The sequence below is a fragment of the Crinia signifera genome, chromosome 1, assembly GCF_055691185.1.
Source record: "Crinia signifera chromosome 1, ASM5569118v1, whole genome shotgun sequence".
NCBI lineage: Eukaryota > Metazoa > Chordata > Amphibia > Anura > Myobatrachidae > Crinia > Crinia signifera.
Genome location: NC_139217.1, coordinates 423,130,852 through 423,152,756, shown reverse-complemented (window position 1 = coordinate 423,152,756; position 21,905 = coordinate 423,130,852). Strand labels below are relative to the sequence as shown.

Sequence of the window (21,905 nt, the reverse complement as noted above, 5' to 3'; positions counted from 1 at the left end):
GTATCAGATACGTAGGTTATGTTGTATATATGTCTGAATGTTATATGTGATTATTTGTGGACCACAGAAAGTGGCGAATGTAATGCTTTGCATAACTGAAAATAAATAAAAAATATGGTACTTGTGTATTATCACGGCTCCCACGATTTCCATCTTATAGGATCTTATACAATTTAAAATTGTATATCATTGTATATGGCATACGATGAGATGAGATTTTAAATTGTATAAGCACACTAATGGGTGCTTTCAAGGTCAATTGGCCCCCCTATAAGATTTTTAATTGTATAAGCACCCATGGGTGCTTCCAATGTTAAATGCACCCCCACGCTGCGCTCGCCACGCTTCGGGTTGGCGTTGATAGTGGGGGTGGCGTGGGGGTGCATTTAACATTGTAAGCACCCATTAGGGTGCTTATACAATTAAAAATCTTATAGGGGGGCCAATTGACCTTGAAAGCACCCATTAGTGTGCTTATACAATTTAAAATCTCATCTCATCTCATCTCATTATATGCCATATACAATGGTATACAATTTTAAATTGTATAAGATCGGGTCCCATCGCAGCACATCTCATCTCATTGCATACCATCTTAAGCCTTATGGTATGCAATGAGATGGGATGAGATGGGAGCCGTGATAATACACAAGTACCAAAAATACTATAAAAAAAAAAAAGTAGGCAACCCTGCAGTTGTCAATGATATTTGAATGAATTTAGGGCATTTGAGGGTTGCTGAATTAAAAAAAGTGAAAGTAGTTTTTTAGAATTGGCTTTAGCACCACATAATTACCCCAAAATTGCTCTAAAAGGATTGGCAATAAAATGAGTGTTGATCACTGTAATGATAATATAGAGAAAGTCCAAAGAAGAGTTACAAAAATAGCCCATGGTCTTAAACCAATGCAGACAGTGAAATATTTAAGAAGCACTCTATGCAAAGCTTAGAGAAATAAAGACAAATGGGGGACATTACGTGGACATTCAGGTACATAAAAAGAGCAAAGCAAAAAGTTGGGAGTAGAGAGCAAAGCAAAAAATGCAAGTAACTGTGCACCTGGACAGATGTTCTAGTGCAAGGTCTGCACTAGAATACTGGAGTTTATCCTTACACTGCACTTGTGTTTGGCCAGGGGTGTATTAACAGAGGAAGAGTCCCGTGTGCAGCCTCTTCTGCCTGGCAGTGCTGTAAAGTCTGAGCACTAGGGGACAGACTCTTACGTATGCCCAGAACTCCAGGGAAATGGTGTGGCAGCTATTTTTTCAGAGATTTTCTTACTGTACGTGCACAAAATGTCGAGAGAATGGAGATTTTTATGGAGATTTGTTGAGAGTTTCTACCACCTATGGGGAACTCCTGAGAGGTAAACAGTAGGCAGCTGCCTAGGGGCTCCAGAATCTGGGGAAGTGCCCCTGTGACTATTGCAAAACTAAGGATGACTCAGAGAGGCTTCCTTGTTGAACTTAATGTAAATGGCAGGTGTTAAACGTCTAAGACATGTTCATCTGAGGTTCTGAAAAGTCATTATTGGTGTGTGGGTGGTGGTAGGAGTAGTAAGCTGGGGTTTTGCCTTGGGTACCGAGAAACCTTGCACTAGCACTGGAGGTGAGCAATAAAAAAAAATGGGTGGAGGTTATGCGGTGCGGTTCCTCCAGTACTCAGGGGGTGAAATGGTGATACTTTGTGCCTGTTGATAGGTCCAGTGGCAGAACTTGTGGGTGGTGAGGCCAAGTATAAAATAAATATATTTTGGGTGCCCCTCATCCACCTCAACCAGTGGGTGACAGGGAGAGGCAGGGTGGAAGCAGAGTGTGACAGGGAAAAACAGTGGGTGACAGTGGCAGCAGTGGGCCCCTTAGTCCTCATGGGCCCCAGTGCACTGCATCTGCTGCACCAATGGTAGTTCCACCTCTGGATAGGGCTACATTCATAATAAATGTATTTTGCTTAAGGGAATACAACATTTTTTTTTTACTTTATCTAAACTTGCATTAAATATGTAACATACAATGCCATAGTTTTCAAATAAAGGATATTATATTTCCTTATCATATTATATTGCAATGTGTGCAATACATATTTGCAAATTTCATAACAATGATTTACTTTGTTACATTTTCCATACTTTCTCTTTCAGCAAGACAATGCAGAAATGCATATATGTAACAAAAGATTACACTACATTTTTCAATGCGGACATTAAGAATCCGGCAGTGCATCCAGATTGCAGACAAGCAATGCCTTCTATTTTGAGATGCAGTAGACAACCTTCCTTCCATGAAGAATACTCACCCCACTTTCCACATTACCAATATGAACATCCAGAAGACAGCGTACACAATTTCCATGATGCACTAGACAGTAGATCCCATAGAAGAAAGAAGTTGCCTTCTAAGATGTCTCATGTCATTGACCTTGCAGATTCTAAAGACCAAATGCAGACAGGTGAAGACCAGCCATATTTTCAGTCCCGTCTACCATTTGTTTATCACTTACCTTCCTTGCCAAGTTACAATGCCAACATGCTTGATATGGCTAACATCGGCATTCCATACTACAGGTCAATGGACCATTTTTGGGTCAGTCCGGTAAAGCAAAAACCTATAAGAACAAATGTGATGTGGCCCACCGGCTCTATATATCTACAACCTACTTACCCATTTTTTCATAAAAGCTACCAAGACATGATTTTACCTTTCCGTGTACCCACCCACAGCTTGCGCAGGCATCATGCCTCAGACACAGGCCAACCAAAAGATGATACCATCAGTAAAGCTCAAATTCATGAGAGTGAGGACAACAAACAGAAGGTTGAGAGGGTTGATGTCAATATTCAGATCGACGAGAGATTCTATGTAGAGGTGGGTGACCAGAAACGTTGGAAATGTCCAATGTGTGAAAAGTCCTACACATCCAAATATAACCTGGTGACTCATATTTTAGGACACAGCGGCATCAAGCCCCACGCTTGTGTGAGATGTGGCAAGTTGTTTAAACAGCAGAGCCATTTGCACACCCATATGCTAACTCACCAGGGCACTAGGCCACACAAGTGCCAAGTTTGCAACAAAGCTTTTACTCAAACCAGTCATCTAAAGCGACATATGATGCAGCACAGCGAGGTGAAGCCATACAATTGTAGGATATGTGGCAGGGGTTTTGCCTATCCAAGTGAGCTGAAAGTCCATGAGGCAAAGCATGAGAGCGGACGCGAGAATATCTGTGTTGAGTGTGGACTTGACTTCCCAACACTGGCACAGCTTAAAAGACATTTGACGGCCCATAGGGGCCCTGTACAATACAACTGCAGTGAATGTGATAAGACGTTTCAGTATCCAAGCCAACTGCAAAATCACATGATGAAGCACAAGGATATCCGTCCCTATATCTGCTCCGAGTGTGGCATGGAATTTGTACAACCGCATCATCTTAAACAACATTCCCTAACACATAAGGTCAGTTACAAACACTGCTGTGTCGGTGGCAGGGGTCTTTTTACTTTATTATTTTTCATGCAAATTATACATATTCAAAATTGATGTCACATATCCAATATTCGGAAATATGGAATATTCAGAAAAATGGAATTATAGTGACACATTTGTTTACTGAAGAGATGTGCGTGGCTTCCTTGTTTTGGTTCTAATTCCTCATTGTGTTTTTATTTTTGGCAAAACAACCTTTAATTGTTTTGGTTCAAATTTGGATTTCAGTTCATTTTAAAATCTATATAAAAATGATAATAACCCCCCCCCCCCCCCCACACCACCACCACCCCCACCAATAAATCTGAATTCCAAATCGTGGGAGGATACAAATCAGGACTTGGTTCGGATCTGACCTCATCAGGGGATCCAGCTGGGATTTTGGTTAAAATCCACAAAATTCTGGTGGATATGAATTTCTCGAGAACCAATTTGCAAATCTCTAGTGATGGTTCAATCTACACAAACTTTGTTTTGTGCACAAAGAACCTAATTCAGACATTTGGTCTCAAAATGGGCAAGACCATGTGCACTGCAAGTGAGGGGGAATGTAACATGAGCAGAGAGAGTTACATTTGGGTGGGGTGTGGTCAAACTGAAATCTAAATTACAGTGTCAAAATAAAGCAGCCAGTATTTACTCTGCACAGAAACAAAATAACTCACCCAAATCTAACTCTCTCTGCACATGTTACATTTACCCCACCTGCAGTGCACATGGTTTTGCCCATTTTAGAACAAATGTGTCAAGTCTGAATTAGGCCCAAACTTACTTACAATATTGTATAAAATTACCTTCAGGCTATGTGTACAAGGAGCATAGGGAAAATAAATATATTCTTTATTTAGACTTGGATCTCATTCCCATAATGGCCCTCATTCAGATCTAATTGCAGTACAAATTTGATTGGAAAATGGGCAAAACCATGTGCACTGCAGGTGGGGCAGATGTAACATTTGTGGAGAGAGTTACATTTGGGTGGGGTTTGTTGAAACTGAAATCTAAATTGCAGTGTAAAAATAATGCAGCCAGTATTTACCCTGCACAGAAACAAAATAACTCACACAAATCTAACTCTCTCTGCACATGTTACATCTGCCCCACCTGCAGTGCACATGGTTTTGCCCATTTTCCATACAAATTTGTACTGCGATCAGATCTGAATAAAGGCCAATGCGTGAAATTTAATAGGATGAATGATTCAGAAAGTGAGTGATTTGGTAAGAAATCTCCAGTGTTTTTTTTTTTTAAAAGGCAATCATTTACACTGCAAAATCAAACTGGTTTTGCAGTGTAAATGATTGCCACTTTAAAAAAAAAACACTGGAGATTTCTTACCAAATCTCTCACTTTCTGAATCTCTCATCCTATTAAATTTCACCCGATATCTCATTATGGTATGCAAATATTCCAAAATACGTAAAAATCACTATCCAAAATACTTCTGGTTCCAAAACAAGCATTTTGGATATGGTAGGTGCAACCTGTAATGACAATGGACTGTGTTGGAGAATACTACAAAATTAGCACAAAATGGGGCAGATGTATTAAGCCTTAACAAGAGATAAATTCAAGTGTGATAAAGATAGATAAATGTCCAGCCACTCAGCCCCTTACTGACTTTTTTCATACACAGCCTGTAACATAGCAGTTAGCAGGTGATTGGCTGGACGTTTATCTCTCTTTATCACCCTTGCATTTATCTCTTGTTAAGGCTTAATACATCTGCCCCAATGTAACAGGAATTTACTACCAGATTGTAGCTACTGTACCACCTTTACAGAGGTAGATATATGGCTCAAAAGTGAGGATGTCTAACTGTGCCAGCCCATCTTCTAAGCATATGTCGGGTTCAGAAAATGTTTAGTGAACATTTGGACTTTTGAAAAGGGCAGGTCTAAATGAGAGGCTTTGGAACCTGGGCATCTGAAGAATAGGCAAGCATTCCTGCCTCCCTACCCCTTTTTCTATGCAACCTGGTTATAGAATATTCCAGCTCTGTTAATTGAAAGTTTCACATTTTATCTGTGGAAAAGAGCATCTGGTACCATCACCATATGCATCACCTACACAAGTTCACTTATTTTTGCACAGCAGATACCCATTTTTAAATATGTGAGCAATACAAAACTGTAATTTACCAGCTATACCAAATGTTATCCAAGTTCTTCTATTGTGAGATGAAAAATGATCACCCGCTAGGTGCTGCCATCTTGCTCTCTGATCTGTGCATTTCAATTTTATAAATTTATTTATTTATTATTATTTATTAACAGTTTCTTATATAGCGCAGCATATTCCGTTGCGCTTTACAATAGCAGACAGTGAAACAACAAAACAGGGTATTTACAGACAGTCAAAATGTAGGAGGGCCCTGCTCGCAAGCTTACAATCTATAGGGAAATAGGCATTGATACATAAGTAATAAGTCAATTTGCTAAAAATAGAAGCATGGCATCAAAGCATGGAGTATGTGTAAATCCCAACTTTGCTGTAGCCCAAATGGCCACACCATTTGCTCCTACTAATAATGGTTTATATTTTAGGTGAAATCTGAAAATGTGAATAATTATATGGAATGTGAACAATTTGTAATGATTGTCACGTGTGATTGCATACAACGGTTTACAAGTAAAACATCTTTCTGTTACTTATGTATTAAGGGTGTGAGGGAACACAAGTGTCGGATTTGTGGTAGAGAATTCACTCTGTTGGCCAACATGAAGAGGCACATCCTGATTCACACAAACATCCGCGCCTATCAGTGTCATCTGTGCTTCAAAAGCTTTGTGCAGAAACAGACTCTCAAGGCACACATGATCGTCCACTCTGATATTAAACCTTTCAAGTGCAAGGTGAGAAAACGTGTTAACATGTATCCTTAAGTGTCATTAGTTAAGACTTAATAAAGTGCTCATTTATGGATTTGCCTGATTGCTTTTGGACAACTCCTCCATGGTTGAACATGCTCATCCCCATATATCAGCTACTATAGGAAAACTTCCGGTTTACAGGTTCTAGGAGGACAAGGAAAGCATGAGTATTGCAATCATACCATTGCTCTTGTTATATGTGGAGTGGACCCACATCTGAATAATCACCAGATGCTGACAAGTTCATCAACTACAGTAGACCACTTTCCCAGACAGCTCAATGTGCCTACCAGTACTCTTTTGCCCACTGATATTATGCATGAGCCATAGGTGATTGTGTAGAGAATCAAAGATCTCCTATATATTTGGCTACATCTGTCACTCAAAGTGGGTGTCTGTGTCTATAACGCTCTGTTCCTGGACTTTCCTCTTAATGTGTGATTGCCTTCATCTGTGCTGAACACCTTTCTGAGAAATTAACCTGTTTAAAACAGGTGATGGCAATCATACATTAAGGGGAAGTCTAGAAACAGAGCATTGTGTCCCTCCTGGAGAGGGTCATGTTGGGAGGTATGTGACAGAGAACCAGCCCAGTGAGCCCACAGACAGTGCCAGACACCCACTGCCTTCCCATGTTGCCCAGCACTGCTACTCCACAGCCACCAGGTGAGCGCCCCCCTCCCGTGATTTGCGGCAAAACCTCCCCCCCCCTCCCGCGATTCGCGGCAAAAACACCCGCTCCCCCGCGACCCCCCCTACCGCGATTCGCAGCAAAAACTCCCCCGCGACCCCCCCTCCCGCGATTCGCTGCAAAAAGAACCCCCCACGACCCCTCCCGCAATTCGCGGCATAACCACCACCCCGCGACCCCCCCCCTCCCGCGAATCGCGGCAAACCCTCCCCCGTGACACACACACCCCCCCCCCCGATTCGCGGAAAAAACACCCCCCCCCCCGCAACCTCCCTCCCGCGATTCGCGGCAAAAAGAACCCCCCGCGACCCCCCCTTGCACGATTGGCGGCACCCCCCCTGCGACCCCCCTCCCGCGATTCGTGGCACCCCCCCCCCGCAATTCGCAGCAGCCCCAGGATTAAATGGCACATGCAAAACACTGACATGGCTATGGTCGACAATGAAAAAGGTTGACATGAGTTTTTGAAGATTTATTTTTAATTTTTTTAATTTTTTCATATTCATTGTCATGTGTCGACATGGACACCAATGAAGTGGCACACTTATGTCAACATTTACATGTGTTGACCTTTCTGTGTTGATTTTTTTTCTTGTGGCGATTCGCGTCACACCCCCCGCAACCCCACCTCCGGCGATTCGCGGCACCCCCCTGCGACCCCCCCCTCCCGCAATTCGCGAAAACCCCGCACCGGAACCCCCATGAACCCCGCTCTCCCGCGATTCGCGGCACCCACCCCCCGCAACCCCCCCCTCCCGCAAATCGCGGCACCCCCCGCGATTCGCGGCAGCCCCAGGATTAAATGGCACATGCAAAACACTGGCACGGCTATGGTCGACAATGAAAAAGGTTGACATGAGTTTTTGAAGATTTATTTCATTTTTTGAATGTTTTCATATTCATTGTCATGTGTCAACATGGACACCAATGAAGTGGCACACTTATGTCAACATTTACATGTGTTGACCTTTCTGTGTTGATTTTTTCTTGTGGCGATTCGCGTCACACCCCCCGCAACCCCCCCCGCGATTCGCGGCACCCCCCGTGACCCCCCACCTCCTGCAATTCGCGGCAACCCCCCACCGGAACCCCTGTGAACCCCGCCCTCCCGCGATTCGCGGCACCCAACCCCGCGACCCCCCCCTCCCGCAATTCGCGGCACCCCCCCGTGATTCGCGGCAGCTCCAGAATTAATTTGCACATGGAAAACACTGACATGGCTATGGTCGACAATGAAAAAGGTTGACATGAGTTTTTGAAGTTTTTTTTTTAATTTTTTTAATATTTTCATTTTCATTCTCATGTGTCGACATGGACACCAATGAAGTGCCACACTTATGTCAACATTTACATGTGTTGACCTTTCTGTGTTGATTTTTTCTTGTGGCGATTTGCGTCACACCCCCCCCACCCCCACAACCCCCACTCCCGCGATTCACGGCACACACACACACACCTCCCCCGCGATTCTCGGCACCCCACCCCGTGACCCCCCCTCCCGTGATTCACGGCACACCCCCGCGACCCCCCCTCCCATGATTCGCCGCAACCCCCGCCCCGTAACCCCCCCTCCTGCGATTCGCGGCACCCACCCCCGCGACCCCCCCTCCCGCAATTCGCGGCAGCTCCAGAATTAAATTGCACATGGAAAACACTGACATGGCTATGGTCGACAATGAAAAAGGTTGACATGAGTTTTTGAAGTTTTTTTTTTCATTTTTTTAATGTTTTCATATTCATTCTCATGTGTCGACATGGACACCAATGAAGTGCCACACTTATGTCAACATTTACATGTGTTGACCTTTCTGTGTTGATTTTTTCTTGTGGCGATTCGCGTCACACCCCCCCCACCCCCCCCGCAACCCCCACTCCAGCGATTCACGGCACACACCCCCCCCCCCCCCGCGATTCTCAGCACCCCACCCCGTGACCCCCCCTCCCGTGATTCACGGCACACCCCCTGCGACCCCCCCTACCATGATTCGCCGCAACCCCCGCCCCCGTAACCCCCCTCCCGCGATTTGCGGCAACCCACCCCGCGACCCCCCCTCCCGCGATTCTCTGCAATCCCTCCCCTCCCGCGATTCGCAGCATCCACCCCCCCACAACCCCCCCTCCTGTAATTCGCGGCACCCCCCGCGACCCCCCCTCCTGCAATTCGCGGCACCCTCCGCGACCCCCCCTCCCGCGATTCGCGGACACCTAAGTTGCAATACAGGGCATCTTTCATACAATTCTAACCATATTTCTCATATACAAACGTTCACAAATTAAGGGGGCGCAGCCCCTTACGACGGTGTGAAGAGCGCCCGTAGGGCGCGATGAATCACCTAGTTCTAATATACTTTATAACAAGCGCTAAAGAACTATAAAGCAATCCAGAGGCAGGGTTTTGTATGAGCCAAGGCCACCTACACCCACAGCTTATGTTGTACACAGTGGAAAGTTCTAGGTCAGGCAAGGTCAGAAAGAAACCAAACATCAAATAACAATCCAAGGGTGGACTACAAATAAAGCCACAGCAAAGGTCATGGCTAGCTGCATAGCAATGAGGCAGGAAACAGGGGTGACTCTATACAAAAATATTGGGCCTAATTTTTTTTTTTTTTTTTCAAATATGTTTATTGAGGACAGAAATGAGTTTACAATCGAAAACATTTAAACACATTTGTTCAGCAGGTGTTAATATAGTCCCAGTTCAACTGGGTCATTAATATAGAATGGTAGCACCTGTCATACATCCCATTGAACATGAAATAAACCAATAACATTCCTTATCCTACGTTTTTCTCTATTTTTCTTTGTCTGAATGGTGGGACAGAAAGAAAGAAAAGGATGAGAGGGGGGGGGGGGGTTAGAGGAGGAGGGGGGGGAGGGGGGGGTGCAGTTACCTCAATCATCAATTTTCAATACATCTTTGATATACAGTTACAATGAGTTTTCTGAAAGTTCAAGAAGAGTGCAAATCTCGGTTTTCTGTAAAGGCGGACGACTGTTTATGAAAGGGCCCCATGTGGAGCAAAACTTCCTAGTTGAGGAGGGGGAGGGGTGTTTCAGAAGATCATATCTATCATAGTAAAGGTACTTTAATAGGAGGGACTCCACTTCCAGAATAGTGGGCAGGTGGGGTTTTATCCATGCATTGAGTATAATTTTCTTTGCCACTGTAACAATGAGGGTAAGGGTTGGGGTCAGCTTAGAGGCTGGAGGGGGGATAGGCCAGGAATCGAAGTTGGCAAATAATAGGGGTAGTGGATCAAGGGTTGCTTGGAAGTGGAAGAGTCTGATATATGTCACAATCTTATTCCAGAATCTCATTATGTGCCTGCAGGACCAAAAGTTGTGGACCAATGAGGCCTTAGGGGAGTGGCATTTCAAGCATTTGCCGTCTTCATCTGGGACAAAGAAGCTACGCTGATGTTGGGATATATATGCTTTATGGAGGCACTTCACATGGACCTCCTGTAACACTGATGATTTTAGAATTTTTAATGTTTTGAGATGATATTTAAATAATGCGTTGGGATCCCGTAAGCTTGTCAGGTCTCTTGACCATGACTCAGCGACCTGTTTCTGGTGCTTGGCTCCTGGGAGCGCTGCTATGGGATCATATAATATTTTTGACTTAAACTTACCCTGTTGAAACTTGGCCAAAGCTCCGGATATCATCAACGTGGCAGGTTCATTGGGGTTGAGTGGCGGTAAGAAACGGGTGTAGTGATTCAGTTGAGCAAGAGGAAAGAATGATGCATAGGGTAAATTGTATTTCTGTTGTAATTCAGGAATAGTATAAAGGCGTCCTCCCGGGTCAAAGACCTGGGAGATGCGTTTTAGTCCTTTGTAAAATAGGCGACTGAAGCCTGCACAGTCCACACTAAAGGGTAGTAAGGGGTTGCCCCATATGGACAGCCAGGGAGATATCTGGGGTGTGTGACCTAGTGTTTTTGATACCGACCACCATGCCGCATGGATCTCAATGAAGAGTCTGTTTTGGGCTATGTGTTTGGGAAGTTTGGTTTTTGGGGTATGGAGTAGGGCACTTGGGGAGTACGGGGCAAGGATAGCGCAGTCTAGGTCATAGTCTGAGTAGGTCCCCAATTCCGTCAACCAGCCCATTGCAAATCTGCACAGTAAGGATTTGGAATATAGATTTAGGTCAGGAATATTAAGACCTCCCATGGTCTTAGGGAGGTGGAGTTTATGCAGTGCTATTTTGGCCTTTTTCCCATTCCAAAGGAATTTGGAGATCTTGGAGTTAAGTTTTTTGACATCCGCATTGGATATTTTCATAGGGAGCATCTGGAGAATATAGAGTAGTTTAGGAATAATCATGGATTTAATTACCTCCGCTCTTCCCAGCAGGGACAGTGGTAGATTCGCCCAAGCTTCCAGGGAGTTAGCCATAGAGGATAGCAGAGGGTCGAAGTTGCTGGAATATAGTTTATCTAGTCGATTTGGGATTTGAATACCCAGATATTTTATCTGGGACGTTTGTGATTTTATAGATTGGAGGTCTGAACCGGCCGGGAAGAGCGGCGGGGGGCCTTTTAGCATCATGAGTTCTGATTTTGTTATGTTTATTTTATAGCCCGAGAATGAGCTAAAGCTCTGGATTAGTTTGAGGGCCACGGGTAGGGAGTGTATCGGGGAAGTGAGAAACAAAAGCATGTCGTCAGCAAACAGTGAGACACGGAGGTCAACCTTCCCCACCTGGATTCCCCCAAAGGTTGGGGTTTGACGCAGGGCGGTGGCCAGGGGTTCAAGGGCCAGGGCGAAAAGGAGGGGTGACAGGGGGCAGCCCTGCCTTGTCCCTCGAGATATGGGGAAGGGGTCCGAAAGAGATCCATTGCACATGATTCGGGAAGAAGAATTGCTATATAGAGAGCGTATTAAGGTAATGAATGTGTTCGGAAAGGAGAATTTTCTGAGGGTGTCGAATAAGTGATCCCAGAGGACCATGTCGAACCCCTTTTCTGCATCCAAAGAGAGGACCGCCATCGAGGCGTCCGACCTGGTCCCCTGGGAGATGTGGAGGGCTGATAGTACCTTTCTAATATTTGTCACTGGGTTCCGACCCGAGACAAAGCCGGTTTGGTCTGGGTGGACTAGGGAGGGCAATAGTTTTTTAAGTCTCTCGGCCAGGATCTTAGTTAAAATTTTGTAGTCTATATCCAGTAAGGATATAGGTCTATACGACCCCGGGTCGGATAGATCGCGTCCCTCTTTTGGAAGGACTTTGATAGTTGCTAAGTTAAAATGGGATGGAATCACATTGGTCTGCATAATTTGGTTATACATATTTACTAGGGTAGATGAGATTTTGGGGGCCATTAATTTATAGTATTCTGGGGTGAACCCATCAGGTCCAGGGGCTTTCCCCAGATGTAGGCCTGCTATAGTTTTCTGAACTTCTTCTAATGTGATTGGATCGGATAGGGTTTTTGCATCTTCGGGAGATAGTTGGGGGATAGACAGACCTTCCCAGAATTGTCTAGCTTGGTCTGTATCTGGTTGGGGGGCAGCATAAAGGTTAGTGTAAAAGGAAGATAATTCTTGGGCAATTTGAGAGTTGGAGGTGGTTATAGTCCCGTCAGTGCGTTTCAAAGGATGCACCACAGATGGGGCGTGATGTCCCTTGAGCAGGTTCGAGAGGAGCTTGCTTGACTTATTCCAAATTTATAAAAGCGGGCATTAGAGGCAAAGGTGTGGAGAGATTCCGATTTGATGAATAAGCCTTCAAAGGTAGATTTAGCTTGTTGGTATTCTAATTTGGTGGCTGGTGACGGTGAATTTTTGTAGGTTATATATTTGGCAGATAATATGGTTTGGGCCTGGGCAAATTCCTGTGCAATGGATCTCTTCTGGAAGGAGGTTTGGGAAATTATTGCACCCCTCACTGTGGCCTTGGAGGCCTGCCAATATAGGGAGGGATTGGCCAAAGCAGTAGGGTGATTATGGGATGCATAGTCATCCCAGGTTTCCTGTGCAGTTTTCTGTAGGGAGGGGGAAGTCGAGAGGTGAGAGGGGCATCTCCAGGTGATGATCGATCTTTTTTCAGGGGATAACCGAATTTTAAGCCATGTTACTGCATGGTCAGACAGGGCAATAGGTTCAATGAAGGAAGTGATGAGTGCTGGAAACAGGGCGGCTGAGAGGAGTATATAGTCTATTCGTGATAGGGTTCCGGCGGAGGCGGAGAGGCATGTGTACTCTTTCTCTGTGGGGTGAAACACTCTCCACACATCCATCAGTTGCAGTCTAGCCGCCAAGGCCGGAACCCCCAGTCTGGGTAGTGATCTGTAGATCGGTATTTGTTTGTCTAAGTCTGGGTCAGAGATAAGGTTTAGGTCGCCACATAGTATGATGGGTAAGTGGAGATAAGGGGTGAGAATGTGAATGATATCTAAGAAAAATTGTCTGGAGTAGGTGTTGGGAGCGTATACGTTTAAAATTACATACTGAGTCTGGGCTATGGTGATACGGCATAGGGTATATCTACCGTTCGGATCTGAAAGCAAGGGTTCGGCCGTGAGCGGTGTTTGTTTCTTCGCAAGAATCACAACTCCTCTGGATTTGGAGTTTAGGGAAGCTGACGCCAGGACCTGCCAGTCGAGCATCCGGAGCTTGGCCGTTTCAGGCTGTGTGAGGTGGGTTTCCTGCAGGCACATAATATCGATATGCAATTTATTAAGGTACATTAGAATACGCTTCCTCTTTTGAGGGGAGTTTATCCCGCCCACATTCCAGCTACCCACCGTCAAAGTGGACATGGGCATTTATTGGAAGGGAGCGGGACAAAGCAGTACATAGTAAAAACATCATCAGCAAGGTATACAAACATTTTGAAGATCTTATAACTGCAAGGGAGGGGTTTGTGAAGATGGGTAGGGTAGGAAAAGATAAAGAGAAGGGGGGGGGGAGAAAAAACAGTAGTATATAGACTTCCGGAGACAAGGACCCAGCAACCATAACGTATCACTGGTAGCTCGGGTCAGAGAGAGGAGAAATCCGGAGAGGTGCCTCCACCAGAGCACCGGCTCCACACACACAACCTTAATTATTATTATTATGTAAATGGTAACAATGGCTACAGCAACAGCCAACATCAATTTAAATTAACTTAACTAAGTGAATATCACGCCCGCCACAGGCGTAAAAAATGGGAAGGGGGACTTCTGTAGGTGAAGTCGGTAGAGAGGGGGGGTGGGGGGGGGGGGGTAAAGGGTGTTGGGGGAGTTGGGGGAGAAAGACAGGGAAAGCATTTGGTCATATAAGTGGGAACCGTAGGGTCTGGTTACTCGAGAGACCGGGTGGGCACGACCAAAGAGTTCTCCATGTATTCTACAACTTTGAGTAGTCCCATTTTATTTGTAGGTAGATCTAAGGGGGGAGGGGGTGGGGGAGGGGGGTATTTGAATTTGGAAGTTTCAAAAACCGGCAACTTAGGGTAGGGAGTAGGAGTTGGAGAGGGGTATATAGGTGTATGAGACTTGGTGAAAACTTGCTTCTGGGTTCTCCCGGATCAGGGGTAAACAGTTCTCCAGAGCGTTCATGTGGGGGGTGAATCCATGAGGAGGAACTTGCATATCAAATTATGTATGGGGTATCCCCCTTCAGGCCGCTCTGGTTTCTATAAACTTGTTGTTGGAGGTGGTCATGAGGGGTCATCTGCCCAGGAGTGGGCTGGTCTAGATGATTCTTCCCGCTCTTGCAGATAGGCTTCAGCGTCTAGATGTGAGCTGAAGTCTTTGAAGGAGTTGCCCTGAAAGACACGTAATCTTGCTGGATATAGCATGGCAAACTTTACACCATCCCTTATTAGTTTCGCACACGTGGGTGCAAAATCTCTGCGGGCCTTAGATAGTTCAGCGGAGAAGTCTTGAAAAATGAGGATTTTATGGTCCTGCCACTGAATGTCCCTCTGTTTCCTGGATGCTGACCATATTAATTCTTTGTGCAAGAAATTCAGAGGTTTGAAAATTACTGCACGTGGTTTGGCGCCATCTTGTGGCCGAGTGGACCCCAGTCTGTGTGCCCTTTCTATCACAAGGTCTTCGCATCTATCTGAAATTTGCAGCAGTTCTGGTAGTGTCACCCTGATAAAGTCAAATAATGCTTGCCCATGTACGGCCTCTGGTAATCCAACAATGCGTAGGTTACATCTGCGGGAGCGATTCTCCAAATCCTGCACTTTATTGTGCAGGTATAGTGTAACGATCAGATCAGGTGATCGATCAAATTAACGTATGCCTCCTGTTATGATTATCTGTCCGGTGAATGTATGTCTGATATTGGTGTAATAGTTATGTCTCCTGTAAGTATTGGAATCAGGACATGTCTTGTATGTAAACTGTAGGTGACCCTGGTCTAAGTTTGAGGCCTGTATTTGATCAGTGTGACATCTGTGGACTCCTCCGGAGTCAGGATGTAAGATAAGATCTGAGCCCTCATAAACCATGGTCCAGGAGAAGAGGTTAGAGTTTGTCCCCTTCCTTCACATCTCTTATCAGTGGGTCTGCTATGCAAGGAAAGAGGATCAATCACTTTGAAAACAGCAGACTGTACATTGCCAGGGACCTTCCACACTCCTTCAGCATGGAAAGAGTGGAATCCCAAGGGTGGGAGGGATGAGGGAGTCTGCAAGGTATAACTAAGACCTTCTCCCTATAGTCAGAGTCACTACCTGGGGGTCTAGCAAAACAGGCTGTAGGCGACGAGAGATTTCTTGTGGAGGACCCCCCCACGTCAGGATCTGTATTTAAGTGTAAGATAGGTTCTGTCTTTTTTCCCTTTTTATTTTTGAAATTGCATTTAAAACTTGTGTGTACTTTTAAAATCACTGTAAAATCTTGTAACTATTTTCTAAAGCTCTGTAGTTTTCTAGGAATAAATAATACATATTCTCAGTCCTGGTTCTGTGTTCTTAAGACTCATTAGCCTCAGAAGCGAAAGGCTGGAAAACGTTACCATTGTTATCTTGTATTGTGTGGTCAGGGGCGAGCCAAGCCACCCCTTGCGCAGTTTCAGGCGCTAAAATCAGGTTTTGGCTGGTGGCAGTGTACCTCAAGGAAAGGACCCGAGTGTCCTGAGTGAACCCCAGTCACGGCCGGCGCTGCTCAGATTGACGTATCGGAGCCGGCGACCGGTGGGTCCGTGACATTTGGTGGCAAGCGGTGGGGTGGAGAATTCATTTTTCTCTTTAAGAACTTAAGTGAGTGTGGGTAGAATTTTGTGAGAAATACCCACATCACCAGAATCAGAACTCAGAGCTTTACTATAGTTTTAAAAGTCACACAGTGGATGCAATTTCTGTTCCCTCCCTTCTCTTGTTTTTCTTTCCTATCATTTTATTTGACAAGTGTGAGACTCCGGATGGCTGATTACCAGCAGATGAGGAGAGATGACCTGGCGGTCGTGTGTGTACGGAGGAATATCCCTTGGTCTGGCCAGAGTAGAAAACGTATGATTCAGGCACTAGTGGATGCCGATCGGACTCTAGCTGCTGGAGGAAACCAGTCCATGGACAATCCTACCCCAGGGGCTCAGTCAGCACTGGACAGTACAAACGATGCCGTGCCAGGGTCAGACACTTCTGCTGGACCCAGCAAGTCTACACTGCAGAGCGACCTTCTAGCTGTTAGCAGGCAATTGAAGGATGTGAACCCCGTATTCGCTTTGCAGCTGGTGCAGTTCTGCCAAGGCATTGTCGACAGAGAGGCTGCGGAGCGCAAAGCCATTGTCGACAGAGAGGCTGCGGAGTGCAAAGCCAGACGAGAGGCTGAGGAGCGCAAAGCTGTACGTGAGGCTGCAGAGCGTCAGGCCCAGCGTGAGTACCAGTTGGAACTGGTGAGGCTCAGGGGGCTGATCGCTGTTGGTGAACCAGTGGAGGATGATACAGGGCATCATGATGGCGAACCTTTACGTGAGACTTTATCTGCCGTGGCTACTGAGTTAGCAGGAGATGGGCTTCGTACTGAACTTTTACTGTCTGCGGAAGTAAATAATGTGTTGGATCATGGTGTGGACTCTGTTATCAATCATGGGGAGCCTAACAAGGGACAGAGGTCCCAAATGACCGCTGACGCGAATTTCACCGGACCGCGTCATGCACAGTTCCCTGTCTTGGAAGCAGACAGAGGAAGCCAAGTGAGTGTCAGCTTGGTTGTGAGTAATGAGCTGGCCCTGGACACTACAGCCGATGCTCAGAGAGGTGACATCTCTGCTAGCACCAGGGACACTGTAGGATGTGTGGCAGTCAGGGAGACTGCAGAGTACCAATCCCCTACAGCACCAGAAGAGCCCAGTGAGTATTCTGACCCATATGGTGATGATTATCCGTTTAGGCTTATGAGCCCAGAAGAACTCACTACAGAATGTCAGCTGCAAGGTATCTCCTGCCCCAACAATTCCCGCTGGGAGATGATCAAGCGGCTCACCCGTGCACGAAATGATGAGCGCAATGTTTTCGGCATGTATCGCGGTGAGTTCCTAACCTGGGGTCCCGATGCGACTCCTTGGTTACTGCTGAGAGACCTGACGGACTGTTTTGAAATAGCGCAGCAATATGCTTATGATTGTAAAAAGCTCGATACTCCATGGTGGAAAGAGCAGTGCCGCTGGGCAGAGGCTGAAAGGAATCGCCTGGAACAGCTTCTATCACCAGCTATGGAACCAACGACACAGCCTACCGGGGTTTCCCTCATGGACATGGTACCCGGGCCTGCTACAATCGGTGTGGAACCTGTTCCAGAGACCTCACATCACAAGGCCCAGTTTAAACTGCTGGAAGATGTGAGCAGCATGTTCCCTCCCGTTGCTCCAGATTTGTTGCCGGAAGCGGCTGGCTGCATAGTGAAAGTATGCAGGGGAGAGACTATGTCGGAAATAGGAATGGGACTTTCTGACTGTATGCACACAAGTATGTGTGGGACTACTGATGTGGGACTTTTATTAACTCCACACATATCTGTCACTAACCCTTCTGAACCATATGATGCATCTCAGGTAGTATGCAACCATGCTGAACATTGCAATGTTGTTATTTTGTGTGAAGCCCCTGGGATGATCTGTGATAGTGCCGTACCTTCGGTAGAGGTGGAGGATGAGTTAGAGACAGGTATAGTGGGTAATCCTTGCCAGTTTGTGGGGTTAAATGAATGCCCTAATCTAGTTGGGAATGAGACACCCTCACTCACCAGTGGTAGGAGTGCTGCTGGTGATGTCATTAAGGTCGCTGTGCTAGACGTTAACCCTGTTCCTCCAGTGATGTCTGGTTGTGACATGGTGCCCGGGGACGCTAACTGCAGAAATGGGACAGATCTGAGTTGGTTGCAGGCAGAGCATGTACCTGACAATAAGTTACTGGTGACAACATGCTCAGATAACCCCATTCCTGCTCAGAGACAATGGGATCCAGATATAGCGGGGTTGCCATGGTGCAATTGTAAGCCAGCAGGATGGGTCCCATGTGTTGTGGAAGATGCACAGGCTGCCCTATACCTGGGAAGTGGGAAAGATACCCCTGAGTACAGTGAGAGGGTTGTTTCAGGAATAGAGCCAGTGGCTAGTAGGGAAGCTGCTGTGTGTAACCAGAAGGGTGGGAGGGCCCGCGAAGCACAGGTAAACTCAGCTCCATTAACCTCGGAAAAGCTGAGCTGGGATGTTTCAGAGACAGGTGACAATGACCTGCTGGTATTCCCCCTTGCAGAAACGTGCCCCCCTTCGCAATTCACACACACAGACAAAGAGGGAGAATCTCCTCACAAAAGGATGAGGTGTGAGGTGTTGAGTGAGTGGACCTTCCCCCCAGTGAAGGGGAGGGGGGGTCAGTCAGCTCAGGAGAGGTGCTGGGAAGACATGTTTAAGTCTGTATATAGTGCTGGGAGAATGCCCCACACCTGTGGTACAGTTAAACGTGCCGAGTTACGAGTCCCAGGGGGATGGCCGTTTGGGGTGTGGAGGAATGGTCTGGTACTGATCTCAGTGAGTAAGGCCAAACTGCCAGCTGCAGGGGAGAATCCGTGCCCAGGAGTACGACGCACAGCTGTGGTGGGCTGTGTCATTGCCAGCCGGGATGGACACAGCTCCCACTATATCAGTGTGCTCACAGACTATGGGTTCGAGGACACCTGTGTGCTTTTAGTTTGCCATCTCCTGCGAGAGGGACAGGGACTATGCCCATTGCCCACCCTAGCCACGGCTATGGCGTCAGGTGGTGCCATGACCGACGTCAAGTATAGTGAAGTGTTAGTACAGATCCCGCAGAATCAGTGGCAGTCTGTCTCAGCACAGGGACCACTGCTACCTGTCCAGGTGATGTAGTGAATAGCGCACTGAGGAGATGGTGACGTGGGTCACCACCTCTGTGCGCCATTTTAAAAGGGGGAGGTGTAACGATCAGATCAGGTGATCGATCAAATTAACGTATGCCTCCTGTTATGATTATCTGTCCGGTGAATGTATGTCTGATATTGGTGTAATAGTTATGTCTCCTGTAAGTATTGGAATCAGGACATGTCTTGTATGTAAACTGTAGGTGACCCTGGTCTAAGTTTGAGGCCTGTATTTGATCAGTGTGACATCTGTGGACTCCTCCGGAGTCAGGATGTAAGATAAGATCTGAGCCCTCATAAACCATGGTCCAGGAGAAGAGGTTAGAGTTTGTCCCCTTCCTTCACATCTCTTATCAGTGGGTCTGCTATGCAAGGAAAGAGGATCAATCACTTTGAAAACAGCAGACTGTACATTGCCAGGGACCTTCCACACTCCTTCAGCATGGAAAGAGTGGAATCCCAAGGGTGGGAGGGATGAGGGAGTCTGCAAGGTATAACTAAGACCTTCTCCCTATAGTCAGAGTCACTACCTGGGGGTCTAGCAAAACAGGCTGTAGGCGACGAGAGATTTCTTGTGGAGGACCCCCCCACGTCAGGATCTGTATTTAAGTGTAAGATAGGTTCTGTCTTTTTTCCCTTTTTATTTTTGAAATTGCATTTAAAACTTGTGTGTACTTTTAAAATCACTGTAAAATCTTGTAACTATTTTCTAAAGCTCTGTAGTTTTCTAGGAATAAATAATACATATTCTCAGTCCTGGTTCTGTGTTCTTAAGACTCATTAGCCTCAGAAGCGAAAGGCTGGAAAACGTTACCATTGTTATCTTGTATTGTGTGGTCAGGGGCGAGCCAAGCCACCCCTTGCGCAGTTTCAGGCGCTAAAATCAGGTTTTGGCTGGTGGCAGTGTACCTCAAGGAAAGGACCCGAGTGTCCTGAGTGAACCCCAGTCACGGCCGGCGCTGCTCAGATTGACGTATCGGAGCCGGCGACCGGTGGGTCCGTGACATTTAGTATTTCTTTATGAGCACTTTGTACTGTGTCCTTTAGTTCTGCAATATCAGCAAAGTTTGCCCCAACTGTCTGCTCAGTGATTTGTGCCCTCTGCTGTAATTGGGCAATCTGGCGATTAATGTCAGCAGTCTGTTCCTTTAAGAGGGGTCCAATGGCTGCCCTTATGGCTGTCACCATGTCCCCATAAGTAACTGGGGCAGTCAGTGGTGGCAGAGGTGTTTCAGGGGGACAGTACTCACTGCGCTGGGCATCAGTGTCCGCTTGTGGGGAGCCTGGGTTGCTGCATGCAGAGGAGGTTTTGGAGGCAGAGGAAGGTGAAGCTGGGAAAGTTATATATTGTTGGCATTCCCCTGTAATGGCTGCTTCCTGGGGATCCCCTACAAAACTACTTTTGGCAATATGACTATATGGGTGAGATTTAATAGGATGAGATATTCAGAAAGTGAGAGATTTGGTAAGAAATTTCCAGTTTTTTTAAAGCGGAAATCATTTACACTGCAAAACCAGTTTGATTTTGCAGTGTAAATGATTGCGGCTTTAAAAAACCTGGAGATTTCTCACCAAATCTCTCACTTTTTGAAACTCTCATCCTATATGCATAAATTAGTTCTGGATCAAGTGCACAGTAGTATTCACAATTATATTTAGCAAATGTCCTTTTTGCTTCAATTTTATGTGCTACTTCTCATAAGTAGATGTAAACCACCGCCGTTTGCTGTTGTGAATATTAATGATTGTAAGGAACCAGAACAAGGCATAAACAAGCCCGGGCTCCCACATTACTTCTTTGGTGATATGTTAACACTAAATCTGTCCGACTCTGCGCTGGCTGCTTTCATCTTCAATGATGGAGAGAGAACAAATGAATTGTGTTTTGTCTTTGACGCACCCCCTGCCAATATGGCAAAGATCTCAAAGGGATCTTGGTAACTTAATTTGTTTTGTTTTTTACTTGGCCCGCGTACAGCAGGATTAAGGCAATGACCAGATAGCAGCGTTCTGGCATACAGCTCCTCCTCAGGAGAAGGAAGGATACAACGAACTGAACTGCCTTCATAACAATGGTTCACATGGCCCTTGGGAATAGCTTGCAAATAGATTTCATTTTGCTTTCTCTTGTACTTCTCAAGTCTTCCTGTTTTCTCACGGTCCTTTTGGACAGTTTCTAGTCATTCTCATTCTGATTCTCTCTCTCTGCCTCTCTTAAGGAAATGAACACCCTTCTTATAAGGGAAGACGGCTCAGCAGAAGTCTTTGTAGCTCTCTGCAGGCTGCGGGTTTGCACTGCTTAGTACTGCGAGTGAATGTGAAAAACAAAAGGAAACACAATGCAGTGCCGAACACGTGTACTAGCCGGTGTATGCTGGCTATTATTATATAACATTCCTGGCAGGTTTGGGATTTGAGCCACTGTTCTTCTTTTCTATCGGCTGTTACATAGGGCTTTGTCCCCGATCCAAAAACAGATCTGTTTTCTCAGAATTTGTATTTAACCTTAATTACCTA

At 46.0% G+C, this 21,905-nt stretch overlaps 1 protein-coding gene and 1 long non-coding RNA gene across 3 annotated transcripts in view; one reads left to right on the top strand and one right to left on the bottom strand.

Moving 5' to 3' along the window:
- The window catches only part of LOC146018667 (uncharacterized), a 47,128-nt gene that overhangs the window by 11,790 nt on the left and 13,433 nt on the right, over positions 1-21,905 (bottom strand). The window lies entirely within an intron of this gene.
- The window catches only part of ZNF366 (zinc finger protein 366), a 40,078-nt gene that overhangs the window by 10,225 nt on the left and 7,948 nt on the right, over positions 1-21,905 (top strand). The window contains exons 2-3 of the mRNA XM_083151887.1: positions 2,142-3,459; positions 6,153-6,344. Coding sequence (XP_083008013.1) covers positions 2,149-3,459; positions 6,153-6,344 — 1,503 coding nt within the window. The 5' untranslated portion in view covers positions 2,142-2,148. The remainder of the gene's footprint in view (positions 1-2,141; positions 3,460-6,152; positions 6,345-21,905) is intronic.